At 36.1% G+C, this 12,432-nt stretch overlaps 1 protein-coding gene across 1 annotated transcript in view; it reads left to right on the plus strand.

The window, feature by feature from the left end:
* Positions 1-202: 202 nt before the first annotated feature.
* LOC309858614 (centlein-like) overlaps positions 203-12,432 on the plus strand; it is a gene marked incomplete at both ends in the record, with an annotated part of 34,553 nt that continues 22,323 nt past the window's right edge. Inside the window, 3 exons of the mRNA XM_082751333.1 lie at positions 203-383; positions 4,612-4,703; positions 9,679-10,220. Of these exons, the coding sequence (XP_082607459.1) occupies positions 203-383; positions 4,612-4,703; positions 9,679-10,220 (815 nt within the window). The remainder of the gene's footprint in view (positions 384-4,611; positions 4,704-9,678; positions 10,221-12,432) is intronic.

Consider the following 12,432-nt stretch of genomic DNA (forward strand, 5'->3'; position numbering starts at 1 on the left):
ACAAGATGGAGGCAGGTCCTGAAGTTAGGAGGGGGCTCCTCAGCCACCGGACCGAGACAGACGAGCAAAGATTCATTGGTCTCAAACACCCGCGCCCAGGACATGCCCAAACCCCACCGTGCTGCTGTGCCCATTTTTTCCCCAGGGCCTGAAGTCCAGAGGGGAGGACCTCACCCAACACGGTGGACCGCCTGGCTGAGGAATGGCCACGTGGCTGGTCCCTGGACACCTGGGAGCCAGGCACATTGACCGAGTGACTGCCAAGTGCAAGGTACTCAGCCCTCTCACTGCTCCTGTCTGCAGAAGAGGAAGGGCGGGGCCCCGGGGTGAGGGAAGGCGGACCGGGCCCCAGCCTAGGACGACACGAGAAACGAAGGCCCCCCGTGAATATGCCTAACCCTCGTGTCAAGTCAAGGTGACCAGCGCATGAACCTGCCCACACAGCTTAACACACACCTGCTCAGTCACGGATCCGAACCCGCTCACAGGTGCGGCTCTCGGGTGCTCACACACAGATCTTAAGTGTCTAAGCTCGAAAAGGTATTGGGCAAGAAATACCGAGCCACGGTAGGTTAGCAACTCGCCTGAGCCCAGAAGTAACTGAAATCGGTAAAATACGACTCATGGCTGCCTTCCCCAGCTAAGTTACAGCCCCTGATGTGTGTTTACATAAATTCTACACTGAACGTGTACCCAAATCATAACATGAAACGTTTGCATCGTCTTGGCAAACAACAACACCTGAAAGTCTATCCGTAGAGGATGTGGGACAAGATGTCTATGTTGAAAGAAAAAGCAAGTGCACTTCTTACTGTCCACTTCTTATAGTCCGTGCCCTTGACCACACTGAAGTCATCATGTTGACATCACGCAAGTTTCATTTGTTTGAAGACGTTATGTTTTAGCAGGTAAAGGCTGGGAAACACCACTGTCCTTCAGTCTGTGCCGCAGAGGATCTCTGAAACTACCCACTGAAAGAGCCTCATTTACAGAACTTACACTTGCGATTTAGTTTTAGCTGTAATTACTAATTTTCTGATGTAACTCCCTTCAGGGACCATAGTCCATTAGCTGTGTACCAGGTCCGGTTGGGGAAGTCAACTTCCATCATGGGGCATACCAGGTAAAGCATATAATACCTATGGTCAGGCCTGAAAATCAGTTAAAAGATGAGGTTTGGAGCAGGAATCCTTGCATGAGTATGTTCGTAAAAACGCTGTTCATGGTGTTCTTCATTGAAAACTGAAGGCCTGTTGGGAAAACGCACTCACAAACAACAGCAAGCCTGTTTTTGTTTTTTTTTTTTTCCTTTTTGTATGTGGGTGTGTGGATTGGCGGAAGCAGTTCTCCTTGCTGTGGATCATCTAATCCAGCTCTTTCTCAGGCTGCAGGTAGAATTTACTCTGCTCCACGTGTCTATTCTGGGCTACAAAGGGACAAGTATGAACATACAGAACTTCTTAAGCCTAGATTTGAAACTGACATATCGTAACTTCTATCCACATTCTTTGGCTAAAATAAGTCATTTTATTAAATACAGCTAGCAACAATTCATATGTCTTTATCTGTATGAGTTTCTGTGGTGGGTTGGGGGCATATTTCAGACTAGGCCCTCACCCATAAATTTTCTGGAAGTCCTGTTGTCCAGCTGCAAGTATCTACTAAGCGTCACATTATTACTTTCAGAGATTGTTAGGAACAGGCATGACAGTCACACATAGAGGCTTAATGTCAATATCTTGGATTTGGCCTTTCCTGCCAGTGTGTCTGTGTTATCTCCTTTGATATGGTGAGAAACACTTTCATTTCCAACCCTGAAAGTACTGGAACGTATGTACTTCTCTCTATGCCTGTGGCTGCTCCTTTCTGAGCTCAGTTCTTTCCTCTAGAACCTAGTCAAATGCAGCCAGTAACAATCACCCCATTCGACCCTGGAACTTCCTCACTCATTGTTACAAATTTATCAGCTACATTTATTGTCTTCCATGTTATGTCAGATGGGAGTTTGCCAAATGTTTGCCACTGTGTAACACAGGTCGACATTTTCACAGCTCCTGGAACATTCTTTGGCACCAACCACCCAGCCCCCAAATCAATGCCACATCATTTAGGTTTTTATTATAGCAGTGCTCAGTTATCATTACCAATTTCTGTACCTGACAGCTTTAGCTATTGTATAAAGAACCACAAAATCTCAATGACTTGCGATAATATACGTTATATTTTTGCTGATGGTTTCTGTGGATCAGCTGGCGCAGATGTGCTTCAGGCTGCATTTCTGTGATTGTCTGGAGCATGTTGGGCTCACTTAAGTCCACCATGTCTCAGGCCCAGTGACTATGTGGGCATATTCTTTTCAAAGCAGATACTGGAAATTTCCATGGGGAGAGAGGAAATACCTAAGTTCTAGGTTTATAACACTCTTACGTATACCCACATTCCTTTGGTCAAAGCATCTCATACGGCCAAGCTCAGCATCAGTGGAGTGGGAATCTGTACTCCACCCATGAAGGCAGAGGAGAGTGGAGTAAGGATTTGCTGACTAATAATCTACCATAGTGTGATATCAGAGCATAAACCAAAAGCATTTGCTGTTTTTCGAGTACCTACAGCTCAAAATACTGCAGCGGCATATTTTAGAGTGGGATTTCCTATAACTCCTCATAATGAGAAAAGATTTTTAAAAATAACTTGAGAAAATAGCTAGAAGAATCTACCAGGAGGGGAAAAGGTTGCAGAAGAATTAAATTTGCTCAGGTAATTTAAGAGAATTAAGAGAAAAGAAAAACAGAGAAGGAAAGATAAGTGTAAACTATTATAAATAAGCAATGTTAAAAGAAAGTGGAGGAAGAACTTAAAAGATTTTAAGAACTTAAAAGAAATTAAAAGAAAGAGGAAGAACCTCCTGGGAAGGAATATAAATCAGAATGAATTTTTATAGTAAAAATAAAAGTAAGGCATTTAAAACTAAAACATTAAAAATAAATCTTGAATGGGAGGAGAATCAAGGGGCGGTCCTGTTTCTTGCTGCCCTCCATCACTTGAGCCTAGCTACTTGAGTATTCTTTGAAAACCTGTGAAGGTAAGAAACTAAAGTTTTCAAAAGAAAATCACAAGTGAGCATGGTCAACCCATCCACCAGTGGACTTTTGCATACACCCAGCAACACAAAACAACAATCAAATCCATTTTTAAATCAGTCTTCAGCATTTATTTTATTGGAGTTATTTTGCTATTTTTAGTATCCTATGCTCTTTGAGCATAGAAATAGTTTCTTATTTTTAAGAGTAAATATTTCACTTAGAACTATAGTAGATATTTAAATGACTTGAACAGCTGAATTGTATTTGCATATTATTTCTATATTGCTGAAAGAGTGTTGTAAATGAATTCAGCACCATGGTGTTAGGGGACTAGAAAAAGAAACTTGGGAACCAATAGATTATTATCAAGGTAAAGGTACATATTCCCCAGGTGGCAAATTCTACCTATTCTAGCTTTTATTATCCTTAGGATAGTGTTCTATTTATTTCATGAGTGCAGAAGTTTTAATTGGATATGTCATGTTTCAAAGACAAAAGAAATGCCTAATTCACTCTAACAAACTTGTTAGTCACTGTTTATACCAAGAGGATTTCTACTCTACAGAGAATAATATTGTTTTCTTTTTCCTTTGTTGATAAATCAAAGTTTTACACTGACCTACAGCAGCCAAGCATACTTTAAAGCAAAATCACCTCAGTCTAACACAGATATGTATCCTTTTAGCTTTATGTATTCTTTTTTGCCCTTCTTTTGATTCCTTAAGAAATGCTGTATCCTAAAACTAATTCAGTAAGAAAATACTAAATTTGTCACAATAATTATTTGATTAGAAGACATTTATTTATAACTTCTAATGTATTTAAATTTTGCTAGTATTAACTGAAATTTTACGATTTTTTTCCCTTTAATTTTGATATGTTGCTTGTATATTTTTGCTCGGTTGAAAAGGTTTTGGTAGTCACTGGCATGGTCAGTATAGGAATTACTTAAAGAAATAATTTCACCTCTTATCTGGGTTTCTATGTGTTGTAAAGTGACAGTTTTTCTGGAAGTGTGATTTTTATGGTTTACTCTGCCCGGTGCATGATCTTTTACATGAAAAAAAGGTGGTGGTAGGGGCTGTTACAGTTTCAATCCACCCTAATTCGGTTAGTGTTTGCTTTGTTCAGCAATCACTCTGATCCTCCTGGCAGGGAACAAGATCCAGAGAACAAAACTGGTAGTGACTGTATAGATAAGAAGGCAGTGAATTTTGCTTTTAAGGCAAAGGGGGAATAGTCTACAAAAGAATGAAAATAGGAATAAAAGTGTAGCATTGTTAACCTGAAGATCTGTTGTACCTTTGAAAATCTTACACTGGGGAAAAAAAAAGACACTACAAAGGTACATAATTATGTGATTGAAAATCTTGGAAAAGGTCACCATTTAGTTCTCAGCCAAATAGTCAGCAATAAAATAGACTAGATTATTCATAATTGAGAAACTTAGAACCCTTTTCCTTAAAACGACAGGCCAGTTTTTCAGCAGTATATGAGGTACCATAATATATTATTTATTCTCTCGCAGAACAACTCTGTAGATACGGTGAAGATGATGAGGTCAAGAAGAGTACTCCAGAGAAGAATGGGAAAGAAATGTCAGAGCAGACATTGCAGAAGGTAGTCTAATCTTTAAGATATTGAGCTGAGGGAGTTAAATCTGAATTTTAACATAAAGGATTGTATTTTAAAACGAAGTCTCATGAACTTATACCTTGTGTGAATCCTTAATTTAAATTCATAATTCAAAATCATTCGCTTGCCAAAATGGGTTAAAAAAAAATCAATGTTAGTGAAATAAATGTGGAAAACACTTGTGCTTCTGTTGACATAGATTAAAAATATCTTCAGAGATGAAATGAAGGACATGACAATGGAAATTATAAAAATTTATACTATATGTGCTTATTAGTTATAAATTAACAGTTTCATTTTAAAATGGGACATAATGAGACTCTGTTATACTTCAAAAAGCATATAGATTTGCAGTATTTGAACTATTAAAACTGAGCATAGTTTTAGCTTCAGCAAAGTAAAATGATAATATGTTTGTAATTTAATTTTAAAGTTACAAATATACATGACTTATCTCATTTTAGATAGAAATTTATGTCCATATAATTTAGGATCACTCTCCCTGTTTTAACAGAACTACTCATATAAACCCTGCAGTCACTTTATATCATCCTATAATTAATAATAAGATGTTCTTTAAAAATCTTAACATCTATCTTTATAATTTTATACTTAATTCATATTTTTTATATGTAAATACAAGACCCATTAAGTTGACTTGATTTCGTTTTAGCACTCATTATTATTGTTACAAAGAAAATTTTTTTTAAGGATTATTCTATGCCTGGTTATCATTTGCTATGCTGGATACTCAGATAAAGCTGGAAATACACAAATATATAAACATATATAAACAAAAATATTAATGTGACTACTTACATTTCTTGCATCTGTGACTTGACTTATAGGAAATCTAGTGACTTACAACAGATGATGTCATCTCTTCTACTTCTAACACTTGCCCAATGTCAGGTAACAAAGGCTGTCATCTCATAATTACTGAATAACACATAACAGCTTAATACAACATACAGAATAAGAAATACTCACAGTCATTTATCTTAAGGCAAAATGAGTAATTGAAATAATATATGCATTATCAGCTGGAATGTCAAACAGTTCGCATTAGCTTATCTTCTTTGTTTCACAGTGACATTTTTGTTTGCTGGGGTTTCTATAATTTTTCTCTCTATGACTACATAATACCATACTACTACCTACTATTTCCTTAGGGTAGAAACCCTAAAGAAATCCATTATTTCATTCCAGCTGCCATAAATGGCTACTACCATAGTCCTGAAAAGCCAAGAGGAATTATTTGCATTGGACTATCACTAATTTGTCACCTTTAAAAAATATTAACCTAATGCAGTTGTACAAGTCATAATTTAACCTTTTGAAGTTGGGTTTCCTCATTTTAAAAGGATGTATTGTAAAACTCATACAAAATAGGTTTAAAAGATAGCAACAACATGAAGACAATGTTTATATAGTAGAAATAAAACGTACAAAATTATTTCTAATAATATATTAACATTTCACACTGTTACAGCATGAATGGTGTGAATTTGCAAAGCCAAGTGTTTTATTTCAGTTTAGAAAGGGGCCATCTTTTTGGTAAATTATTTAAATGATCAGTACTGGAGGAAAAGTATGCACTTGAGTTGACTTACAGACAAACCAAATGCCTTTAAAAAAATCCCTTGACTTTCTTTCTCAAATATATATTGAAATTTTGCTCTTTGTTTCTGGAGGCTTAACATCAGTTTAACAGTAATTTTTAAGACATCTTAAAGATCTTTTATTTTTATTTATTTGACAGAGAGAGAGATTACAAGTAGGCAAAGAGGCAGGCGGGGGTAGGGGGGAGCTGGGTCCCCACTGAGCAGAGAGCCCGATGCCGGGCTCGATCCCATTACCCTGAGATCATGACCTGAGCCCAAGGCAGAGGCTTAACCCACTGAGCCACCCAGACACCCTTTGAATGACGTTTTAATATATGTTATAGGCTTTCCTTTTCTCAAGTTTTTAGAAGTAGTGTCTCTGGGAGCACCTGGGTGACTCAGACATTGAGCATCTGCCTTTAGCTCAGGTCATAATCCCAGGGTCCTGGAAATGAGCCCTGAATCAGGCTGTCTGCTCAGTGACTTAGCCCTGTCATTCTTCCTCTGTGCTGGCTTGCTCTCTCTCTCTCGAATAAATAAAATCTTAAAAAAAAAAAAATAGTAGTGTCTCTGTTTTATTACTTTTCCTCCATTTTCAACTTAAATGCAAATAATTTTGAGCAGTTTTTACGATTAAACATGGATTCACATTAGGCAGTTAACAGACTTAAACATTTTAAATGTAACAGTCTTTAAAAAGATATTTTTCCAGTGGTACATAAAATTTTCGTGAGTTGCATCCAAATTTATTGGATTTTAGGGGTGCCTGCATGGCTCAGTAGGTTAAAGCATCTGCTTTCAGCTTAGGTCATGATCCCAGGGTCCTGGGATCCAGCCTTGCATCAGACTGTCTGCTCAGCAGGGAGCCTGCTCCCCCATCCTCCGCCCTCCTCTTGTGATCTCTGTCTGTCAAACAAATAAATAAATAAATAATAAACTCCTTAAAATAAATAAATAAATAAACAAATAAATAAATAAATGGATTTTAGTCAAAAGAAAAAGATAATTCTAATATCCAGAATTGAAATCTCATATTCAAGATGTTTGTTCCATTTGTTTTTAACATGTTGATTTACTGGCTAATTCAGCAATATTTAGTGCAAGTAATTATATTTTAGCTAAAGTAATTTTATTAAGTATCTGTTGTGATTAATAATAATAGAGACAATAATGATGATGGTGATGGTAGTGATAAACTGTTTTGACCTGGCTGTCTACCAGGAACTATTGTGTGTGATCATATTTAATACTTAAAATCTGCAAGATAAATATTACTATTCCCATTTCACAAATAGGGAACTTTAAAATAGGTTAAATATTTTACCAGGTTAAGATAACCTGAACTGGAAGTAAGATAAAAACCAGAACAAAATTTAATTTCCCCAAGACCACACTGTTCCTTAATACTTTTATATCAACATTCAATTCTTTTTTTAAAAAGGTAATTTCTTATTTGCACAAGATAGATTTAAAAAAATACAGTCTACTCTGCTTACTCCATCATGGAATCTAACATGCTAAAATATTTAAAAATATACACATGAAAAGTATATTGTTTATAGTTATTAAAACTACTAAGAAACTGCAGAGTTTATAAAAAAGTGATACTTCTTATTTTGTAGTATTTTTTATTAAATAGAGAATTAAATTTGGCATAGAATAATTTTGAAAAAGTAAATGGTTTTCAGCCACAGTTCATATGTTCTTGAACACTTACTTTTTGTCACATTATCCAGCTCTTCAATAAAGTATTTGCACTGTAAAGGACCAATACAATTTCTCTTACAGAAGTACAGAGGTCTGTAATAGTCTGGTATAAACTCTTCCATATACCTCTCTTCTGGCTCAAGAGTAAGCCTTATAAAGAAACAGGTCTAACAGTAGGTGAATATATCATACTGTGGAATCACAAATTTAAATTAGATGAGATCCTTAATATTTGTTTTGGGAAATATCCATGTCCTGAATCCGGATAACCTATTGGTGAAGCTTACTGAATTAAATGAAGGAGGCTGACCTCACAAGAAGAATAGGGGATGTGGAAGGATAGATAAATCAGAAATGACTGAAAATCATATCTAGGAAACAACTTATATTTTCACCACCATAACTCAGTCCAGTAAGATTCATCTTGTAGATTTCTGGAATATTTTAAGTTAATGGTTGTCAGTACATCAAGTATGTTTATCTTTTGAAGAATTGTTTTAAAAGTAAAAATTAGTCCATATGATGTTCCAGTCATTTAGGTTTCTTGCTTGACCCCAGTTCTTTGTTCCTCTCCATGCATATCTGGGTAACTTTTCCCATATGGCTTGTAGAATAGTGGGAGGGGCACAAAATCTTAAATTTGAATCCCATTTTGAAGCAGGAAATGTTTACCTCTTTGTACTACTTAAGTTTTCAGAGTGTCTATTTTCTTCTCTGGGAAGATAATTATTGGCTCTACCCACTTCACATGGTTTTGAGATGATCAGGAGAGATCATCTTTATGAAACCATCTTATAAATGGTAAACTGTACTTTACAAACAATAATGATTATTTTTCAAGATTTCAATTGAAATCAACTCCCCCTTGAAATTTTCATACTCATGGCTTAGAATTAATTGCTCTGTCCTTTTGCCCAGACTTCTGGCACTTAGATCCTATCTTTTATCAGATTTATTTCTGCAAGTGCCTTTTTTTCCAAATAGTTTTTAAAAATTTTTAAGGTAAAATAATGTATGTTTTCATTTCTGTGTCCTACAGTGTGAACAATGCTTATTGAAATAAGTGAATGCCATCTTGGAATAATTTTAATTTTAAGTTGTTAGACTTTTTTTTCAGTAAATATTTCTTTATTATATAAATTAAGGACCTCATGACTACTAAAATTACATTTTTCTAATTTAGAATAAAGCAGCCCTGGTAGATTATATTTTATATAGGTAATCATTTTTTTCACGTGATTGTTAGATATTGAAGAAAAATGTTATTAAAGTTTTACTGTGCATCTATTTTTAGACTTTTTGTCTAAGTTGCTTTTCTCTAAAAATATTTCTCACAATAAATAGACTATATAGCCAAAGCACTTACCTCAGAAAACTCTGCAGTTTATTAGCATACTTAGTTCTCTATCACTTTGTGTAGAATTTTAACTTCTTTTACCATCTGTCCTTTATTCAACAGATGTATTATTGCATTTTGTAATGTATTTATCTACACCACCTTAGATTTATTTAGAAATTAAGTACTTTAGATTTATTTTGTCCTTGTGCTAAGTGTAATTTTACTTTCATAAAATAGAAATGATAAAAAAAATATACAGCAGATTATGGTTTGGGGCTTTTAAAAGAATAAATCAAACTCTTCTGTTTAGGTTATTGAATTGGAAGATCGGCTAAAATCCTATGAGAAAGGGTCAAGAAAAATAAAAGAAGGGAATAAAAAATTAATGAAAGAAAATGACTTCCTGAAATCCCTCTTAAAACAGCAACAAGAAGATTCAGAGGGCAGAGAAAAAGAACTAGAACAGCTGCAAAGGGGGAGTAAAGAAGTAGAAAAAGATAAAGCTGAACTTCAGGTAAAAATCGGTGAACTGGAAAGAGAAGTCACTTCCCTAAGGAGACAAGTGGCTGAAGCTAATGGATTGAGAAATGAAAATGAAGAACAGATGAATTCAGTGGAGAAATTGCAGCATTCAGCATCAGCAGACAAAGCTAAATCTGAGATGGCCGCCGCCGAAGTGAGGTCTGGACAATATGACTGTAAGACAACAACGACCAAGGTTAAGTTGAAAGCCGGGAAGAAAAAGGGCTCTGTGGGTCGTTACCACACTGTTCTCAATCACTCCATCAAGGTTATGAGCAGTGTGTTTGAGAACCTCAACAAGGACGGCTGGGAGGATGTGAGTGAGAGCAGGTAAGGCTCTCATTAGCTTAGCTCTGTGGTGGGGACACTGTGCATATGTAAAGCACCAGCAAATGGAGATTGAATTTCAACTACTGTCGATTTGGTATTCAGAAAAAATACTGTCAGATCCTTTGAAATATCTTGGGAGGTCTTGTTCTGAGCTTATTGACTGAAATTTGCATGCAAAATTAGCCACAACTGCATGAGTATTTGAATAGGTGCCAGGAAACCCAAAAGAAGGCAATGCTTGATTTCTTCCAGTGATGCTATTTTCATGCAGTCATGAGGCTTGAAATTGACAGTTTGGCAGGTTGATTTAATTTGCTGGCCCTTTGCATATTCACCACTGACAGCTAAGGATTCCCAGGCAAGCCTACTAAGTCGGTTTAGTTATCTTGTGACATGCCAACCTGGGAGGAGAAACATTTTTCCCCCTTAATTTAGTTAGATAAATTTTGAATGACCCATTTCAGCTTGTTACCAGATGTCTACAAGCTGTTTAACATCCTTTAAATTAAGAACCATCTTCACTAATTATTTCATGTATGTATTTATGCAAAGTCATTGTACTAACTTTAATTGAATGGTGGTTAAAAATTAGTTCTTTAAAGGTAAAGCTCTGTAAATTCCTAGCCCTAAGTTATATAACACCTAGTGAATAGCAACATGGGAATAGTAAAAATCTGTAACACTTCTTTTCCTTACCCCTGGCTATACAGTCGTATACATACTTGAAGCACATAGGTAAAACCACAAAGGCAAATGGATAGCAGAACACATCTTTTGTGGGAAGTTTACTGTTGCCAGAATTGCTAACAATTTGAACAATTTTCCATAATTCTGTCTTGTTTTATAATGGCATGTATTTTCCCAAGTTTTTTGGTTTGTTTTTTTGTTGTTTTGTTTTTAAACCCCCAAAGAGAACTGTTTTAGATTTGGGATATCCCTAGATAGTGTAGGGGTCGAAGAGTTTTCCTTTCTTCCCTTTGAGGTTCCTTGACTGGTTTAATAATGAAATTGATATAAGACAGATTAACAGGAGGAAAACAAAGAGAAGTTCAATCACATGCGTACCTTCTTCCTACGTGGGAGAGACCCAAGAAAACTGAGTAAGTCCTCCAAATGGCCAAAACCTTCTCCTTAAATACAGTTTTCAGATGAAGACAAAAGAAGGTGGGGTCAGTGATTCAGTTATGGGAGGTTATCAGGAAAAGTACAGTAAATAAGGGGGAAGATTATTATGCATATTTAAGTCATTGTCTTCTTCATGACAAAAATTTTTAGAAACTTAGAGTCGTCCGTTTCTTCCTGGCACAAGGACGGCAGCACACCTCCAAGTGGAGACAACAACGTATGCATGTAACTGTCTCTTACAAAAAAGTAATGTCTACTTGATTTCCAGAACTTGTTCTGTGTTTGCAGTTTCTTAAAGGTAATTCTTATGCCCAACAGACATATTTTGGGGTGGCAAACTCTGCCCCTGTAATCCCACCTTTGAAACTTCCCGGAGAAGTTTCACAGGCCAGAAGCTAAGCTGATAGATTGCTCTGGATCTCAAGGAATCAGTCTCTGTTCTGAGGATAGGTCAGTTTAGTTAAACAGTTGTGTATTATTTTAGGAGGTTGGTCTTACCGGTGGGCTCCCACAGTTAGACCTATTTTGTGTGAAAAATCAGTCATTTAAAAACGCATTCCTTTCGAAGCAAAATTAAAACAAAAGTTAATGATTAGAGCAGACTATAAGACTATAAACCCAGTCTGAGTCTGAGGTCAGACAATAGAAGGAAGACATTTCTAGGCAGAGGAGCTGAAGCATCTTCTGCAGTTTAAATAAGTCTGATGATGTCATTGGTTGTTTAGTTGCCCACACAGCAACAGGCATGAAGATTATCAAAACACGAGCTTTTGTGGTGGTTGCTTTGATGTTTGTATCAAGTGACCTAGCTTTAGTTTGCAGGACTTATGGAGGAAAGGCAGCTTTCCTTTCCTTTCAGTGATTCCAAGTCAAAAGTATAAACATTAGTTTGGAGAGTCATAGCCAAATATTTGAGGAAACCAGAAGAATTCAGGGTTCAGTATAGATTATAGACAAACAACAAACCCTTGAGACAATAAGAACTAGAATCTAATATCCACAAAGGTAGGTTATTGAAATATAATTAAGCTCTTTCAAATCACCCTAATTTCCACTAAAGGTAACCAAAATAAGCCCAATTTCAATA

This window comes from Mustela nivalis (assembly GCF_964662115.1).
Source record: "Mustela nivalis genome assembly, contig: HAP1_SCAFFOLD_2921, whole genome shotgun sequence".
Taxonomy (NCBI): domain Eukaryota; kingdom Metazoa; phylum Chordata; class Mammalia; order Carnivora; family Mustelidae; genus Mustela; species Mustela nivalis.